The following is a 20,508-nucleotide window of genomic DNA, read 5'->3' as shown; positions in this document are numbered from 1 at the left end:
TGGGCTCCTGCGCGACACCTCCAGAAAGACTGTTTCACAACATTTGTGCCATCCACTAACAGCGCTGGATTACAGTCCAGTCATGCACGCACAATCACTGCCCGGCTAAATCAATTCCTTATAAGGCATTGCTGGAAAGTGTGTGCATTGCGCGCTCCCCTCATTCGTCTATAAAATTGTTGATTATATATTTCGAAAACAGTTTTCTTACATTTGCCACCGTGGGGGGGTATTATACCAAAACGGTTCAGATACTTTCGGTTAAAAGTTTTCCTCCTTATTTTGCTCTTTCTAAAATTCATTTATTAAAGAAATTCATTTTTTAGTTTCATGCATTATGTATTGTATGTGGTCCTATCTATTATGGACTGATCCGAGGTTCTGCCTCGTGTTGTTTACGTGCGTCCGAGCCAGCAGCGGAAAAGTCGGTGCTCAAGGGGAGATAATAAAACTAAAATAATTCGCATGGATTATCACAACGTGACACACACCAAGTAAATAGCGTGTTAGGTTAAAGTGCTTAACACTGCTGTAGCTGGATATAAGATTAAACACGATGACCCGCACATATTTCTTCTTTTGACATTTTCAACGAAATGTCACATGCAACCCCCACTCCTCCCCACTCCTCCTCCTCCTCGTCCCCCATGCGTAAGCTGCCAAACATACAGAACGCGCATCTACGGAGCAGCTGGCCCTCCCTGCGGCACCGTGCTTCGCGGAATAGTGGTGCCTGACAGTAGGCGGCGATGTTGTGGCGTGGCAGTACCCAGTATAGTAGTAGTTTGTTACCCTTTCCACTGGTACAAAACTGACACCTTTATACAAGTCATCATGTTTGCAATAACCGCAACACAAGCAGTCAAAATGCAAACAAAAAGAAACAACTCTGATGATGATAATGATATGCACTGTCCTTGAAGTTGATTGGTCCACACCCGAGACAGCTTTCCTTAGAGCCTAGTCTCCATTGGTGTTGGACCAGATGACGCCAAAAGGCGTACAACTCAAATACAGCGCACTCTCAGAGAATTGAGAGCTCGGGGTAAGCATTTACACTATGAGACCTCCTTTACCAGTGGCAAAATATAGTAGTAGTTTTTTACCCTTTCAACTGTACCAGTTAGGTCATCTTGAGGGTCGTTTTTTTTTCTTCTTCTTCAATTTTTTTTCAACAAAAAAAATCCGGACCCGCGATGCCCCCGCAACACGTGGCCTGCTCATTTCCACCACACATTTGCAGGCTCTCGAAAGTCAAACTGTGGCAGCAGATGGCGAGCATTGATGGCGATTTCTAATTTCGCCCCATCTCGAACGGTGAACTTGGGGAACCTCTGCGACAAGCGGCAAATTGCCGCATTGGCGGTTTCCACCCAGTGGGTGCTGCGCTGTGTTAAAAAAATATATATCTCGATAATTATTTACTTTACAGCAATTCGCAATCCAGGTGAGAACATCTTGCAGGGGTTGGCGGTGCGTCAACGCCACTTCTTGTGGCGTCTGGCTGTGAAGGTCCCACCTGATGACGGAGACTTGTGTTGCCTCCGAAACGTCGTGATTTAATTATTTTATTTTTATTAATTTAAATTTCATTTTTTACCTACGTGACTTTACCGAAAAAACTAAGAGTATGAATCCTTGCAGTCACGAAAGCTTCAAATCTAGAACAGTCAGGAAGGCGAACGTTTTCGAGCAGCTGAACGCGAAGCTTCGCAGTCGGCTGCCGTATTTAGCAAGCGTCCGGCCGTGATGACGAGTGGATGATGCCTCCGTGTTCCAAAGGCGAAGATTTCACCCCTCGTGCACTGGACGGTTCCTCGATTCTCGTTTCCGCAATTATTTTTGTTGACGGGACGGTGGCGTCAACAGATTTCGACTTCGCGTTGTTACCACGGGGCCGTCCATAAATGACGTCACGTGATTTTGGACGATTTTTGACCCCCCCCCCCCCTCGTCACACGGCATCACAAAAAGTCACACCCCACCTCAAATATGACGTCACAAAGCTCTGCCCCCACCCCCCCCCCAAAACCATATTTCCATTTTGAAAATAAAACGTCCTTCAAATCGCTTGAAACTATTGTCATTGTAGTGCGTATTTAATGTGGCGCTGCACTCTGTTGTATGAATGCTCTTCTTTGTTGTTTCGGTAAAGTCACGTAGAAGGGAAATAATAAAATAATAAAAATAAATAAAATAAATATAATTTTATTATGTTTTATTTTCATTATTTCCCTTCTACGTGACTTTACCGAAAGAACCAAGAAGATGAATCCCTGCAGTCACGAAAGCTTTAAATCGAAATTTGTAGGAGTGTTGTTATAACAATTCTATATTCATTTAAAGTTGTGCATTTTGATGTGACGTCACATTTCTCAAACCCCCCCCACCCTCGCACACATCGTCACAAATGTCTGACCGCCCCCCCCCCCTAGGTTCGTGACGTCATTTATGGACGGCCCCCACCGCGCACGTTCGAATGGGAAAGCGGCTGTTGAATCCAAGTTGCGACTTCTCATTCAGATTTATATTCTTATGTGTTTTCAGAGTCTGCAACTCACTCGAAAGGCAACAGCGGACGTCGTCAAAACTGTTTTTTACGAGGACCGGTGTACCGCCAATACATCGAAATTCGCTTACCGCATAGCCACATCAACGCCATACAGCACCGGACAACAATTAACCTATCGGAAGGTAAGACGCGATGCTGTTAACAGATTCGCGGGCGTCCCATCATGTGCGCGCTCTGGGATAAGCAAATGTGAACAAGGCATCCCAATCAGCCCCATGGACAATAAGTATAACCCGTAAAAACAAAGTTTTTCACTATAAATCCTTTATATGCGTGGCGGCTAGAGTCCTCTCGTCCTCTGGCTTGTGATGGCTGCCACCTATGGGTCAGATGATTGCATTGCACCATTAAGCAATTGGTAGTTAAATATAATATTTTTGTCCTAAAAAGTGTAAAATTTTGGAAAAAAAATTTCACGAACATTAATTGTCACGCACAACGAGTCTGTGTGCAAAATGTCAGCTCGATTGGATCACGGGAAGTGGGTTAAAAAACGACCGAAAGATTTGCACGGTCCTAAGCAAGCAAGCGAACTTAATATAAATGATTTAATAAGTATAATCCGTAAAAACAAAGTTTTTCACTATAAATCCTTTATATGCGTGGCGGCTAGAGTCCTCTCGTCCTCTGGCTTGAGATGGCTGCCACCTATGGGTCAGATGATTGTCTGCCAGTATTAAGCAATTGGTAATTAAATATTTAATTTGTTTTCCCTAAACAGTGTAACATTTTGGAAACATTTTTCACGAACATTAATTGTCACAACGAGTCTGTGTGGAAAATGTCAGCTCGATTGGATCACGGGAAGCGGGTTAAAAAACGACCGAAAGATTTGCACGGTCGTAAGCAAGCAAGCAAGCACGCAAGCACGCAAGCAAGCAAGCAAGCGAACTTAATATAAAGGATTTAAAAATATCAAATCAGTTGGCTGCTCGGCATCAGAAGAACTCACAACCTCCACAGCACAGGGACGAAGTACCTTGATTGCATAATGAAACCACGTTTTCATAGTGGTGCTTAAAACCTCTTTTAAAGTACGAGTAATATATTTCGTTTTACCCCATAGACGCCGAGGTGATGTTAATGGTTAGCACACTGGACTTAAAGAGGGAAATTCGTTAAAAAGTTGAGTCCGGTCGGCAGCTTGCGTGTGGTGGTGTAAAACTGGGGTACTCTCCGACCCTCTTCCAAGATGCCTGGAAAATGTTGAAGATTCGGCTGAAAGACCTTAGCAAGAGGCGCTCTCTGGCAGAGCTCTTCTGCCAGCAGTGGCACGAACGAGCAGTTGAAGGGCTGCATCTTTACCGTTCCCGTTAACAAATGATTTATTGAGCTGAAGCACTTTTTACATAGGTCTCGTTTTGGCATATTTGGGCCATTCCTTTTGAGTATTTTTTTGTTTCAGATGAGAGGAAATGTGAATATCCTGAGAAAACCCACGTTCGCGAAAGGCTATACAACCCCAGCATAAATACGGTGCTCTGGTTGCTGTACCGCAACTAGGTTACCATAAAAATGGTTGACTCACGAAGAGTTGACCTCCAAGTGAGACACCCACCTCAAGTGGTCAGACGACGAGTTTGCATCACCACACGCACCCCCACAGCCAAGCGGGAAGGGCGATCTTTGCGGAGCAGCCTATAAGGCTGCCTGCAGGCATTCGAGTCACGCGGCAGACGGCAAATCCCTAAATCGTTGAAAGAATCCACTCAGGGATTGTGGTCTCGGCAGGGCCACTGGGCCTCGGTCCTGCTGCTTACGTTTGCACGATCAACAATCGGGACCCAGGGAGGAAAATGTGTTTCTGTAGGAGGCACGTGATTTAAGGCGGACGTTTTAATTGTGGCATTAAAAATGGTGCCAACGTTGTCTTGGAACGCGTTAAGAGCCACTGTTGGGGGTAATAGCCGGCACCGCAGTGAGGGCGGGCGGGGGGGAGAAGGGAATTAGTGAATTTAGGGATTAAGAGTTACTGAGAACGGAGCGGAGAGTGGGAGGTAAAGAGTATAGGAGACGCGGAGCAAAATTTTTTCAGAATCTACTGACTTTGCAGTAAATTCCAAGTCAATTTTAATGCACTTAAGAAATTACAAATTAATGTCATAAATTTACCGTTAGCTGACTGGACCACGTAGGGAAGCTATATTAAATTACCATTACGTTGTAAAACAAGAACGTGGGAGGTGGTCAGATACGTATTTATTATTATTTAGCCAAAAATAATACCACGCGACATTGAAAAGTCTTTGTTGCTTCATTATTTATTTTGAGAGCCCTGGTAATAGGATGCTGCTTGGAAGAAGGCATATATAAATTCCACGTTAACTCAAATACCTTTTTGCAAAGGTGTGTGGTCTGCCAAATAGGAAAAGAAATCCGGCCACTGGAGGTTTGCAACTGCTCAAGACAACAATTTTGAAATAAAAGGCAAAATTGATTGTAATTATAAACAGGCCGTGCGTGCAATAAGAGACGGATGCCTTTGAACGCTGGCATATTTCCTTCACAATGGTATCAAAGTCCACTCAGAATCAAACCCTCGTCTAAAAATATTGAAATATAAAAACCATTAAATATGTATACGTTTTTAGTGGCTGTATTAAGCATCTCATTAATACGCCCCCTATTCGGCATTAAGAGGGAACTTATACTCTTTGGTTCTTTCGGTAAAGTCACGGAGGTATAAAATAAAATTAATCACGACGTTTTGGGCACAACACAAGCGTCCATCATCAGGTGGGAAAGCATGATAATGGATAATTGTGTTGTGCCCGAAACATCGTGATTTATTTTATGTTATTTCTATCTACGTGACTTTACCGAAAGAACCAAAGAGTATGGATTCCTGCTGTCACAAAAGCTTCAATTCAAGATTAGTGTGAAAGAAGTTCAACATACAAACAAAAATGTGTCATAAAGCCCTCCTCCGTCCGACACAGAGAATTAATGAACGTGTCACGCGACTCAAACGTGACAATTATTTTACTGCTTCAGCACACCTGTAGTGGTGGTGGTGTTGGAGGGTAAACATCTCGTGACATTCAAATATGTAATGCCGTTTTGATGATCTCGGAGATCTGAGCAGCACCTGATGCTGGATGTAATCTCCGGCGAAACGTCGTCACCCATTTAATGTTGTGAGAATGTTACTCTCCAAGCAGTTATAAAGTTGGCACGTTTGATTCACGTGACACTTTCATTAAGTGGCTGTGTCGGGTGGAGGAGGGTTGACGGAACACATTTTTACACGCGACTTAACCCAAAAGAAACCAACGATTCATTAGAAATACTGTAAAGGGAGACCATCACCACAGGTGCACATTTTATTAACAATAACGCTTACAAAGAAATCAAACCTTTGGTACGACTTACTGGAAGACTCTTTATTTTGGGTATTTACAAAGACATTAGCATTAAGATTACATAAGGATATGGCCAATGAGGCATTACAAATTGCACAAACTTTTATATGTGGCAAATAGAACACACACACTTTTTTTTAATAAAATAGAAATAATTTCAACGTCCCTTGAAAAAAAATACAAATATTTACAGTATGAAATTGCAAGCGACTACTATTTTATAAACTGGTGAATTAAAAAAAACGTCAAGTTATTGTACAGCTTCAAAATGCAAAAATATTTACACATCCTTAATTTGCTTATCAACAGAAGAGTTTGACTGTCAGCGGTGTAAGCTTGGCGAACATTCGCGATGGCAAATGACAGTAAATGTATGGATCACATGGAGTCATTGGTTCAATTCATTATCGAGAAAGTGGTAGCCACCATTAAAAACGTGCTTCCCTTTTTAGACTTGTTTTTTTTTACTCTTACACCTACTTCGTAATCACATCCCCTGCCACCCACAATGTTTTTTATCAATTACCTAGCGACAGTGCAAATCAACCCATTAACAGAAGCCCCTTCATCAGGAACAATTCAGTAAAAAAAAAAAACCAATGTCCCTTGGTGGGGGGGATGATGGGGGGGGGGGGGTAAAAAATTGTTACATTGCAATGCTTTACAGTGCTAAATTTGCTGTTGCTGGGTTTGCCAAAGAATCTCCTTGCTTGCGTAACGCTGATCCACATTGATATCACAGCTGGGAATTCACTAAAAGATAGCCACTGTCACTGTACTCAACCCCGCGGTGAGTCAACAACTATTCACCCTGCTTAAGCACGGACAATCACAGGCATCTGGAACATTTAAGAAATGTGCGCCCCAAAAGGGTTAAATAAAAATAAATCGTTTTAGAAGTCACAGCTGTTCAGGATGAAGGCTTCCCGCCATGCCGGGTCAGTCATGGGAGGGGGGGTTGTTTGACCATACTTCACCCGGTTGGTTCAAGTGTGGGTTAGTGGAGGGCGCGGGACTGGTTCAGATATCACTCATCACTGATGTTTGCTATAGGCAGGAACCGAACGCATATCATTGGGTTAAATTCACTGTGCAGTGCGCTGGATACTGCACCACCGCTCGATCCTAATAACGTCTTTTAAAAAGCCCTTCGTGATGGTCTGAGAAGCTCAGGCATTACCCACCTGTTTCCAGGAGATAATGTAATTTACAGTTTTATATATTTAATGGCTTCTCAGTTATATTGCTCAAGTACCACAGGATTTAAAAAGTATGTGAATTTCTCAAACTCTTCCCTTTCTGTAAAGTACTGAACACAGTGAGACTAAGGGTGCATGCATCATCTCTTGTGACGTAATCATTACAATCATCATCATCCATGCTCAAACGATTGCCAGATAATCATGTGATGTAATAATTCAACTAAAATCTACAATACAAACAGATTTTATCGCTGCAAATTTGATCAAATATCTTAACTCCCCCCCCCCCACACCTCTAATTATTACATTTTATCCAAATTGCAATAACTTGTTTTTTATTCTTGGTTCTTTCGGTAAAGTCACGTAGAAGGGAAATAATAAAAAAATAAAAATATGAAACAATAAAATTGTCACGACGTTTCGACTGCAACACAAGCAATCATCATCAGGTGTGAAATCCACCGCAAGAAAAAAAAAGTGGCGGTTTTTTCATTTTTTTCAAATTTTCTGGCTGTGGATTTCACACCTGATGACGATTGCTTGTGTTGCAGTCGAAACGTCGTGACAATTTTATTGTTTTATATTTTGATTATTTTATCGTTTCCCTTCTACGTGACTTTACCGAAAGAACCAAGAATATGAATCCCTGCAGTCACGAAAGCTTTAAATCAAAATGTAACTTGTTTTGTTTTAATCTAATGTTCAATTCATGTTACCATCCAATGTGTAAAGTGTGTTGTTGCAGCAGCAGCAGCTTCGTGAGGTGCACTTTAAAATAACAATTTAATCCAATGATTACAGATATCGACACTTCTCTCATGAATCCTGTTTTGAATACGTATTGCCTCCAGATGCATGTCTTTTGGACTTATCTGTATAGTATATCTTGTTGTTGTTACCAATCTGAGTATTTTTCAAGTTGGAGCCTACAATTGTGATAGAATCTGGAAAGGAAAACAAATATCATTACTGCATTGGGTTTGATTTATTAAAAAAAAACTAAAAGATAAATCTTCTTCATTCTTTCGGTAAAGTCACGTAGAAGGGAAGTAATAAAATAATAAAAATAAAACATATTAAAATAATTATCACGACGTTTCGGCCACAACGCAAGCATCTGTCTTCTCGACAGACCTGTTTCTTCACCTGAGGACGGCTGCTTGCGTTGTGGCCGAAACATCGTGAGAATAATTTTATTATGTTTTATTTTTATTATTTTATTACTTCCCTTCTACGTGACTTTACCGAAAGAACCAAGAAGATGAATCCCTGCAGTCACGAAAGCTTTAAATTAAAAGATAAATGTTAAAGACAAAAAGTTCAGTGCAGGTAAAAAACTCAATCACTGTTTATTAGAAGCAATATTATAGTAACTGTAGATTTTAGTTAACAAAAAGTAACTTACGAGTCGGAGCAGGGGAGTTTAATTGATCCTGCAAAGAAACACAACAGTTCCATTAGTAGGTGGAGGTGGGTTTGGTTGGTATGGCGGGGTATGGGTGGGTGGGGTTGGTGGGTGGGGTGTGTGGGGTGTGGGTGGGGTGTGTGGGGTGTGGGTGGTTGGGTGGGGTGTGGGTGGTTGGGTGGGGTTGGGGTGGTTGCGTGGATGGGGTGTGAGTGGTTGGGTGGGGTGGGGTGGGGGTGGGTGGGGTTGGGGTGGGTGGGGTTGGGGTGGGTGGGGTTGGGGTGGGTGGGCGGCGGCAAAAAAGGTAATGTACTCCGGATCGTAGAGAAAAGAAGGCCCCCCCACAATGGCCCTGTGTTTTTTGTTTGTTTTTATCACAAATGAATTAGGGGGGCCCACGTGGCATTCTGCCCGAGGCCTCCAGGAGTCTGGGTTTCCCTGGTGGTGCATGCCTGTGATCCGGTACTAAGCAGGTATTGGGTTTGTGGCTGCCTAAAATCTGTGATATTCCCAAAACCCTCTGGCCCGTGAAATGTCCAGAGGGTTTCAGTATAACAAGTGGATGGAATATATCTCAGCAGAGCTGTGTTATCTCTGTGCTATACATGGGTTTTCTACAGGTTTTCTCCCACATGCCAAACATTTGTTCATAATAAATGGCCAAACATCACCAAATCAGGACTCTCCTGAAAAAGAGTCGTCAGACCCGGTGAGGCTTTCTTGGATAAAGAAAAGGCATGTTTATTGAGCATAATTTGGATTCATTTGGTTAGATTGTGTAGATATGTAATGTTTCTAAGTAGCCCTCCACCACCCAACAGAGCCAATCAAATCAAGTTGTCATGTCATGGGCAAATCAGCCAATTGATTTGGTTCATAAGTAAAACTGGAATATTGAAAAGCAAGCAACATTATGCCAATTATTTACACGATGTTTTCACTGGAAATACACCCAGGACCATCGGGTGTTGAACAATAGCTCGGCTCTCGCGTGAAAGAGCTTCTTGATCCAGGTCCTAAAGTAGGTGCCACGACATCGTCAGCACAGTCATCATGAATGTGAACCGGTTAATTTACACTGCACAGCTTCTGCAGGATCACTTTCCCCTCTGCTTGTAGTAAAGTGAACACTATGTCCATGCATATACCTGGACCACAATTAACCGGCCTGCTATAAGAGTCGTGTTAACTGCCCCCTCTTGTAGAATGCTAAACAATGAATAGGATGACGGGTCGTATGTCTGGCCGCAAGGAGTTGAAGCTCTGAGGAGTAGAGTTAAGAACTTACTGGCTGGACATGTGGAGGGTGGTAGTGGGGGGGATGGATGGGAAAACTTGGCAGTGCTCCTGATGGACCATCCATCGGTTCTCCAGTGCCTCTCCAGTCTACTCCAGGATGGAGATAAAGTGAACACATTGTGCTTACACAGGCTTGTTGACTCTACCACGCATTCAATCACTAAACAGTACACGCCAACCCGAAATTTAGCGATGTTCAAATGTAAATGCACATTTCTTTCAAGGCAAATATTCAAACAAGCACAAAACATCGGAGTTACGAATAGATTTAGATTTGTGTGCGCGCGTATTTTTGTTCCATAAAGATTTTGTATCCACTTCAAAAACTGATGATTGAATCCCCTATGACAGGGGTCGGGAACCTTTTTGACTGGGAGAGCCATAAAAGCCAAATATTTCTAAATATATTTCATTGAGAGCCATATAGTATTTTTAACGTATAATAAATTAAATATGTCTTACTTTTAATGAGACTTCTGGTCACGGGACCCGTGACCCGAGAAATTTTATCTTCAAAACTAATTTCTGTTTACTTTAAAATTACACAGTATTATTAAGCAATATCACAAGTATTTTAAAATCAGTTCCAAACTGATTTTATTTTTATTTTTTTATTATTATTTTTTCAACTCAAATTTGTCTGGGAGCCATATGCCGTCACCGGAAGAGCCATATATGGCTCGCGAGCCATAGGTTCCCGACCGCTGCCCTATGACGTTTGCAAACTGTCACTTTGGAACATTAGCAAGTGCCATTTTGTACAGAAACAAAAGTGGGCCTGATGAACCGAAATGCTGTGCACATGTAAGTCACTTGTTTACGCTAAGCTCCGTCATATCTAACAAGAGGGAAGAGAGCGTGTTTCATAGCACCTCTGTGTGAATAGGTGAACACTCTGAGGGGTTTCCATCACTGTGGTTGAAATCAAAAGGCCATAGCAGCAAGCACCACGGGTACACACTTTTGTTGCTTTTGATGTAACAATATTTGGCGAGTGTGCGAGTTCACCGCAAAGGTCTCCCGGAGTCGGTCTAGGCGAGGCCCGCATCAAGTAGAGGCATATTTTGTTTATTTATTAAATGTACACTCTTTGCAAACGTCTCGTTTACAAGGGTGTCCAAAAAGCTATTTAAATATAATTCTGATGATTCTCTTATCGCGTCAATTTGTGCTTGTAATAATCAATTATTTCCAATGTAAAAAAATTCTAAACCAATGTTACATTTAGGCTAATAACAGTGACCGATGACGCAGAACAAACAAGACAAAACTATTGAGAAATAATAGAACCGAGACAAAAACAGCGACGTCTTTGTAATCGAAATCTAATGCCAAATCGCGAGAATTCATAGAATTGCTCAACCGTGGTGAACCAACACAACAATGCTACCGATGAGGATCTAACGATTTACTTCCAGGCGTACGTCAGATCACTCAGCTTCTTTCTCCACACTGCTCGATGACGGAATTCACTCCCCACCGTCTCTCTTTACATTTCTTAGAATCGTGCTCAATTGGTGAATCGTAACGACACCTTGTCAATGAAAACTACAAGAGTGCTGTTTGTTGTTGGACATCTTCTTGGTTCTTTCGGTAAAGTCACATAGAAGAGAAGTAATAAAATAATTAAAATAAATATAAAACATAATAAAATAATTCTCACGACGTTTCGGCCACAACGCAAGCAGCCGTCCTCAGGTGAAAACCAGGTCTTTCGAGGCGACAGCGTCTGGTCTGTCGAGGCGACAGCGTCTGGTTTTCACCTGAGGACGGCTGCTTGCGTTGTGGCCGAAACGTCGTGAGAATTATTTTATTATGTTTTATTTTAATTATTGTATTACTTTCCTTCTACATGACTTTACCGAAAGAACCAAGAAGATGAATCCCTGCAGTCACGAAAGCTTTAAATCGAAATTGTTGTTGGACAGTTGTGGCATTTTGGGCCTCTGGGTCTTTGCTCGGCAAACCGTCGTCAAAAAAAGAACCGTCCCAATTCAGGTTTCTGATTCGATCAAAGGAGCAATCAAATACTTTCGTCTCATTTTCGTCGTCTCGTTTGCATTGCTTCTCATTTTTGTGTCTTGTACAGTTTTATTTACTCCATTAGCAAAAGCATCATGCAAGAATACAATTTTGTTAATGATATCTAGTAATGTAATATATATTTTAATAAATAACACTGCCGTATAAGAATATATATCAGGCGACGTTTTGAGCAATGGCTCTTTTTCGTAGCACACAGAGAGGCTAGAGAGACAGAGTGGATAAGGATTGGAGATGACACTTAACAACACCACAGGGTCCGGTGAGAATTACATTCTAATTTTTTTTGTTTAAGGCGTAGTTGCCTAAAAGTAGCTATTGAGTAACGGACAAACCCTTCGATTACCGATGCAATGTGCTAGCAACATTTTTATTATTGGTTTGATTAACAATACAACTTTCACTGTTTGAATCAAGCCCTCAACCGGTCTGAGTGGAATTGGGCTGTGATTTGGCTCTTAATTCACAATCACGGACGGCACAGATGGTGGAGTTGAACCCTATCTTACTGGGCCCAGGTGCGTGCTGCAATACTAGATGCATAATGACCTGCTGTTCCGTTATCTGGCAAAGAACAGCGTGTAACCACATACATGACTTGTTAAAGTAGGGGAATGAGACATATCAATGCATACAGAATGTAATGTCTATTCTCATTAAAGGTTGGTTGCATGGCTTCATCGAAAAAGAGGCATCTTTTTACCTGTCGATGGGTGTCGATGTTGTCCTGTCGCTTGGTGCACCGACTGAATAAAACAAATCAAATGCAACCGTCAAAGTGGGATTGCAACTCAGAGCTGCAAACTTTCTCCAGCTAATTCGTTGGTTGAATGCACAATGGAGGCAGTAATTAGGCGATAATTATGTTTGCTTTTGAAAATAAAATTTTACCATTCCGTCAGGAGACCACGACGGCTCGTGAATGTCACCCCAGACACGACGCTAAATAATGCATTTACATAACCAGGCTTTAGTATCTTTAATGCGCTGCGCAATAGACAAATCATTAAAACACATTTTTTAATCGCCTTTATCATTACCAATTAAATTGACACTCATTTTTTATCGCACGTGACACTCCACGGGCACAGACACTGCGCTCTCTCTACGGCTTTGGGGAAGAGCCAAAAAGGGTGCAGCCCTGCAATTTCTCGCGAGCACGCTGCTGGCGGGAAGGGGAGCAGCTCTCTGAGAGAGCCCCACACCGGAGGGAGTTATAGACGCGCCCCTCAAGCCACCGCTTTTGGCCTACTCTTCAATGCGAGCCACACGTCTGGGCATAAGTGGGAGTACCTGCACTGCTGAGTGGACAGAGGTGGGGGAGGAGGTATTTAATAAATCTGCCCCCCATTGTCTCCACTGTTGTCCCATCCCATGAGATCGAATCAAACTGGGTGACCTCTGAATTGCAAGCCCAGTGCTGGAACATTACACCATTGGCAGGATTCTACATGAAGGCACGTGCCTAAATGGTTGTGTGAAATTGTGTTTCTGCAGCAGTACAGCATTTGAGAAAATTCCAAGCGAACCCCAAGTGCTGCCGATTTCACGGAAGACACCATTTGCGATTTGAGAACAATCAGGCTCAGTAGATCTTAACGACTATCGTGAAGATGACGATAGTAAAATGCACGGCCACATCGACGGCATTATTCCAACACTCTGAATTTTCTACATTGTGCCATATTAAATACATCACGACAGCAGTGACATTGATTCTACTGCCAACACAACAACGTGGGCAGCAAAACAGCTGCTGGATTGTTCCACCATCGATTATAGCAATGTATAACATACATAGGTTACTAAATTAGACCAATCATTGATGACAAGGTACCAATATCGCATTGTATATACATATCTGTAGTGTTATTTTTTTTAATATAGTACAAACACCCTGAATAAATATCAAGTTTCCCGAGCAAAAAACGTTTTGTTTTCATGTTCTTTCGGAGCCACAAATAAGATGCCGCTGGATCCTGATTAAACAATTCACGTGGTGACATTTGGGAGTTTGCCGACGGTGTGCAGTGAACTCACGCGTGGGTGCGTTTGCCGACGGTTATAGGGTTGAGCGGAGGGGTTGAATGGGTTTCCCGTCGATCCTGCCGCCGGCCCTGTGCACGCGCGCGCACAAAGATCCCCCGTATAGCCTTACCAGACTGTAGGGGCAAGTGCTGTTAGCGAGCACCTAGCGCGCGCACACACACAAAGATCCCCCATATAGCCTCAACAGACTGTCGGGGCAAGTGCTGTTAGCGAGCACTTATGAAGGCCAAAACGGCACACGAGGGGGTGGGTGGCCAGCACCACGCACACACCGCCTTTGTTTCCCTAGTGGCAATGTTTACACACAGCACCAGGTACTCATTTGAGGCTGAGTCGACCTAGGGGAGGCCCGGGACCGGTTCAGATAATCGTCACCGATGTTGGCCATGAGCGAGAATCGAACCCGGGTCGCCTGGATTATAGCGAAGCGCGCTAACCGCTACACTATCGCTCCCCACTCACGCACACATGCACGCACACACGCACGCACGCACACACGCAAGTCCATCAGCGCACAGTGGGCGCCCACCGCCGAGCGTCTCCGTCGTTTCCGTTCCTTTCTTTTTGTTTTTGGGAAGGATCGCTAGAAGCAGGTAGGGATGTGCGGGGGGGGGGATGGCCATGACGGCTGGCGGCGACGATAGTTTACGGCGGGGGGCGGCATTGGCGCTGTCTCCACGATGGTGTATGCGTGCCTCTTTAATTAACAATAACCTTGTCAGTATACTGATATTTAATTACTCGTGTTAAAGTACTGTGTAATAAGAACAATGGTCGACGGTTGTGTAGGCCTTCGGATGCAATAAGATTGGGATTCTATTCACGTTTTTAAGGGGCCAAGTTAAAAAGTGAAATGTAACATTTTAAAAGAGAACAAACGGTCTTTAACCCCGCCCAAATCCCACCTTCATTAGAACACTGTCCCCCCACCTGTTAAGACTTCTTCGCACAACGAACCATGTCAATACCTCGAGAAAATAGAACATGGAACTCCTCGGAGCCAGGATGCACAGTCAACGTAGACGACAATAAAAACCATCCACCGGTAGAGCTATATCCTGCTGCTTCCTCCCGAGAAGCTATGTCGTCTCCCGTGTGAAGGTGGCAAGGGGCGTCCCTGGAAATAACTAAGCCTTGCAGGCACAGAACACTACCATGGCAGCATTGCAAGTGTTTGCAAAAAAATATATTCACGACCGCCCCCGCCACCCCCCCTAACAAGCTCCAAAAAATGAAAAGGTTCGGCAGAAGCAAAGGTCGGGCCAAATGGACGCGACTCCTTCACGACACACACGTTAACAAGGTTGTTTTACAAGATCAGATTTGAATTGGAAATTCAAGAAAACTCGGGACTTTGCGAGGGTTGGCGCATTATCTTGAGCGTGGCGAATGGTTGGCAGCCTTCGCGTGGCTTCCGGGAAGCAGGTTACAAAAATAAAAGCGAGTGGCTCGGCCATGCAAGATGGGCTGGATTGATTTTTGCATAATGAAACAAACAGCATAAATGAATGAAAGGACAGTTTAGTCGACGGACGGTTGGATTTACTGATGAGTACATGAATCAAGGAGGAAAAAAAAAAACCCAATAACAACCCAATGAGGGAATGAGATTAAAGTATACAAAAAATATGCGGTTACCTTGGGGCTGCACTGGAACGGCTCCCGAATTAATTGGAATATTTCCTTCCTGGTGCCTAGGAAAGACTCCCTGTTTGACAAAGCAAAACAAAAAAAATACTTTTGATTCACGCTTAGAGACATATACACACGTGCGCGCGCGCGGGCACACAGGACAAAACTTAACAGTGGAAAAATAAGAGTATTGGTCAGGAATGGGTCAAATGATGTAATTAACTCACTGAGCAATTTAACACTAAAAGTAACACTTTAAAAAGACTGTATGTGTATGCAGGATGTAAAGTACTCTAACCTACCCACAAACAAATTATTAAGAGTGCAAGCGTAATGGGGCTCACGCGCATTACAATGAGTTGTCTAAAACTCTAACAAAAACTTAATTGGCCATTTAATTGCCTCCCTGAATTGACCATTTAGCACATATAATTATTTCCCCTTCTCAACCACAACGCACACATATTTCCATGGATTTGCTAACTTTTGATATTTAAAGTTGAATCTGTATTTGCAACTACAATATTGCAGCCTCTATAAATCAATTTTTTTTCTTGTTGTTTTTCACTGAAATGTTGGTCACAGTACACACTTTTTTTTTAAAACAAAAAGCAAAGAGGGCACTTCAGAAGATGACTCATAGACGACTGGATGGATTAACTACGCAATACGCAAATCACAAAAACAATCACAAGTTCAAAAAGGGAAAGGCACCGATTGCCTCAGCTGGTTTTCACTTCATAAAATTAAGATGTCTAGCTAACATTAACATCAACCAGCTATGCTCACCTTAACATCAATATACTATCCATTTATGCTGCAAAGACAAACACATTGTTTTAACCAAAGAGTGATCACAATGTGACAATTCACCAATTCAGGGCCGGTATGAATCACTGCGTCCCTCGTGATACTGTCAGAATTTTTATTTTTACTTTTTGATGAATCTCTATATTTATACCAACTGGACTCTCACCATCACACTTCAAGAGATAACGAATTTCACTGGACAAAGCTCAGAGTGGTGTGTGCTTTTGTATGAGGACAGCTGCAGAAAACATTTTTTTCACAGGACTTTAGAAAAAACCCTTTATTTCCACAAAGTAGATTAACACGAAGTATGCTTTCGCGACCAATATTACCCATAACAGAGGTTTTTGGGTTAGATCGCGTAAATATAAATGTGTCGTTAAAACCTGCCACCACCCGACAGCCAATTAGTAAGGTTTGTCACGTAAACAGAACATGCTAATTCATTACTAGTTCAGCACATCGGTGTGTTGGAGAGTAAACCACACCATTTACAAGTAAACCCACCCCATTGTGGAGCGTAAACCCACCCCATTTTGAAGTAAACCCACAACATTGTGGTTTTATTCTCCAACACACCGGTGCGCTGACAAACTAGCAATGAATTGGCATTTTGTTTTTTAAGTGACAAACCTTTCTAATTGTCTGTGTCGGGTGGTGGCGGGCTAAACGACATATTTATATTTACGTGATCTAACCCCCAAAAAAACCCTCCAGTATAGATACCACAAAATTAGCAGGGCCCAGTTTGCCAGACACTCTACTATGAGACTGTGTGTGTGTGTGTGTCGTATTGCAGTCCAAAACAAATCCATGAATATCGAACAAATCTCCCAGACGCACTAAAAAGTGTGTGCTGCCTGTCTCAACTCATTTGAAATCTTTAACCGAACACAAACTGGCAGAACACCGACAGACACCTGTTATAGCTAGAGAATATTCTATACTGCACGAGAGAATATTCTATACTGAAATGGCATTGTGTGCACAATAACATTTATTTTATTTGACTGCTGCGTGATGTTTATTGTATAAATGCGTACCGTACAATTTATTGATATTAAATAGTTTGCATTTTTGCAATTACGTTTTTTGCTACGTGCTTACTTGGCACCCTGGATACCTTTTTCAAATGAGATGTTCCAGTTAAAGGGATTATCCAGTTAAAATACAAAAAAAAGTTTAATTAAAAACACCATCTGTAATTCTTAAGAGCTGGAACCTCAGCACATTTAACACACGTTTTAAGTTCATGTGTTGGGAATTGTTTGAGCACACTGGTGGCAGGGGCTGAGTCTACCAAACTTTCTATACACTAGAACCTGCTTTGATCACAGATAGACGCCCGGATTAGAACCCAAGACGCAAGTAACTTGCACGATATTCCATACCTGCGTTTCCGGCCGAGCGAAGCTCTCTCCTACTCTCGTCTGCTGAAATGGTGCCTCGATATGAGTCTCGTTGTTGCCTCTTGTTTCCGCTGCAGAGGTTTATAAACACACAAACAAAAATATGTAATCAACGCATTATTATACAGCAGTCAACACAGGGTACACACCATGGATCCGGTGATTGCTTGTGAATTCTAAAAGTAAACCGACTCATCAGCAGCAGAAGCAACAGCAGCCATTGCCAATCCACTGCTGGATAATGACCCCCCCCCCCCCCAAGCCACCAACGTCTCTGATGACATAGTAATTCACAGAGTACATGCACGTTAGCTTGTTTCATAGCTCTATAAACTTGGCCACATGCCACCGACCGAGTTGTTTAAGTGAAGGATAAGATAACCACTTGTCTGAGAGATCGTCTTCCATATCTCCCGTCTCGGCTTCTGTTCACAACCATGGTGCCATAGTGTGACCTCAAGAGCCCTCTGTAATGTGTTCCCTAAGGCCTCGGAACTTTAAGGAAATTGAATAAACTTGGGAGAAGTCATCGCCGGCTGTTCATTTCAAGTGTAGCTTGACCTGAGAGAGGCCACCAGCCCTCAAACAGATCACACGGAGTCACCTCGCGGCAGGGTTGCCACCTGTTCTGGTTTTTCCAGGATGTCCTTTGTGAACAACTGTCCTGGGAAATTAGTAAATTAGTAATTCCTTCCAGTTTTTGTCAAATACATAATAATACACAATGCATTAACGTGTGGTTATTTCCTCTTCCGATATTGCGAGACATTCTTCTTCCCATGATATTTTCAAGGTCTCTTAAACAACCTCCGCAAGCTTTACGCGAGCGCGAAGGCAGCCAGACGGCGGCTTTTGTCCACAAAGAGGCGCGCAGACACGCCGTGGGAAGAGGGCGAACGAGGAAAGGCGAGGAGGCTGGTAAAGACGACAGGAGAGGGTGTATGTGACCTGGTCTAAAGGAAGCGCTCAAAATGACGAATATGGAAAGGAGAGAGGGCAGACGGGGCCATGTTTTCACCACCGCTTTAATAGAACTCTCTTGCGGTAAATGTCTTGCACCGCTGCCCCCCTGAGCGGGGGCAGCGGTGTTACATTTGTTTGTGTAGTTGCGAGGGCTCCCGAAAGAGCAGCGCACTAATTAGGGCTGGCAGATTTTTGGTGTGGCTGGAAGTTGACAAGAGGTGGCGATCCCACGAAGCAGGACAACCGAAGCTGCGTCTAACATGTTGTGTGGGAGCGAATGTGTTTAGAGCCCTTGCAGACACAGCAATCAGACCCTGAGAGGAGATGTCAAAATACTAACATTTGTCGTGCGTTGTTATCACAACAGTTTTTACCCAATATTATAATCCATCAACAGCCTTGCACATGATTTAACTGCAGATTCACCCCTAACTCGCCCTGCTCTCTGCCAGATGCTCTCCTTGCTCCAGCAATCATGGCCTCCTGTGAAAGGCCTCAGTCAAACCACCATCCAATGGGTGGTGGCTCAGTTTCCTCTGCTGCCCCTACAGTCTGGAACTCCCTTGGGCCAATCTGACTGCCAGCTCCATCCCCATTTTCAAGTCCAGGATTGTGCTCTGCCGATGCCTGGCAATTTCCATCTGTTCGAATGTCTTGATCAGCACTACAATTATATTGCCGGCATTCCTGATGTTCCTAACTTTGCCCCTTAATCGAAACATATTGTTTAAACAGATTTCCACCTCACACCGGGTTACTTGAAATGATCCCAAGAGGCAGCTCTATTATCTGTGCTTCCACGCACTGTCCTCTAACATGAAGGGTCGCACTGCTCTGCGGGAGATTCAAGCGAACACTTCGTCTCAAAACACACGATGCCGACGGAACAAACGCGATAAAACTCTGGGAAAATGAGAAACGTTTCAGGAGAAACAAAATCAAATTTTCCGAGGATTCAAAAAAAAAGTGTAGCTTTTTTCTACAGCACCCAGAGATGTCACATAGCCTCTAGATGCTTAAGGAATTCGATTTGTAATGTATTCTGTTGATTTGTGGAGTTTTTTTTCCCCCGCCTTCCTGATAAGGTCACAATCAGCACCGCCACCATCAGCATTTGAAATCAACTGTGAAGAGGCTTCGCATGTCATGCTATCGCCACCTGCTGGTACACAATCTCGCATTGTACAATCTGCCAACCTAATGCCCCCCTTTGCCTGCACGCAACTTTTCCTTCATTAGCGCCCTCATTTATCGTAAATGCACTTGATAGCGAAAATACGGCATATGAACCCGTAAGCAGATGTTGCTCCTACCGGTGAACTGGAAGTGAATTTCCTTTCACCCTCAATCTATTACCATCACCCTGAAACAAGAGCCACTCCAGGCCCCCCCCCCCCAAAACTAAAAATTTCCCATGAAAATATAAATCGAGAATTTCAGAAACCATTTTTAGATTGAGCATAAGATGTTACTAGAAAATTGGTTAGAAACAATAGCGAAGACTCAAGAGCAGAGGTCCGAATGTAAAATTTCAAATTGTGTCGCATGCATCTGTTTAATACCCATGGGCTGTTTTTTTATATATATAACAGACATTCATGGTGAAAGTCAATTAAGACGTTGATAATAATTCCATGAAGATTTGAATTTTCATATTGCTATGCTTGTGCTCTGGATTATAATACAACGTTTAAGTAATGGAAGGCTTGACAAACGTAAGTTCCCCGTCATCATTTGAACCTCATGGCGGGACCTCGGGGTC

At 43.0% G+C, this 20,508-nt stretch overlaps 1 protein-coding gene across 5 annotated transcripts in view; it reads right to left on the bottom strand.

The window, feature by feature from the left end:
* Positions 1 to 5,940: 5,940 nt before the first annotated feature.
* The window catches only part of LOC133340453 (receptor-interacting serine/threonine-protein kinase 3-like), a 33,632-nt gene continuing 19,064 nt past the window's right edge, over positions 5,941 to 20,508 (bottom strand). For all 5 annotated transcript variants that reach the window (XM_061548714.1, XM_061548710.1, XM_061548712.1 and 2 more), the window contains 7 exons: positions 17,766 to 17,854; positions 15,571 to 15,640; positions 13,924 to 14,000; positions 12,587 to 12,629; positions 9,830 to 9,927; positions 8,542 to 8,569; positions 5,941 to 8,080 (listed from right to left, as the gene is read on the bottom strand). In XM_061548714.1, coding sequence (XP_061404698.1) covers positions 7,953 to 8,080; positions 8,542 to 8,569; positions 9,830 to 9,927; positions 12,587 to 12,629; positions 13,924 to 14,000; positions 15,571 to 15,640; positions 17,766 to 17,854 — 533 coding nt within the window. In that variant the 3' untranslated portion in view covers positions 5,941 to 7,952. The remainder of the gene's footprint in view (positions 8,081 to 8,541; positions 8,570 to 9,829; positions 9,928 to 12,586; positions 12,630 to 13,923; positions 14,001 to 15,570; positions 15,641 to 17,765; positions 17,855 to 20,508) is intronic.

Source organism: Lethenteron reissneri, chromosome 9, assembly GCF_015708825.2.
Source record: "Lethenteron reissneri isolate LAM-NWPU_2019-01 chromosome 9, ASM1570882v1, whole genome shotgun sequence".
Lineage (NCBI taxonomy): Eukaryota > Metazoa > Chordata > Hyperoartia > Petromyzontiformes > Petromyzontidae > Lethenteron > Lethenteron reissneri.
This window is presented reverse-complemented; position numbering and strand designations above follow the sequence as displayed.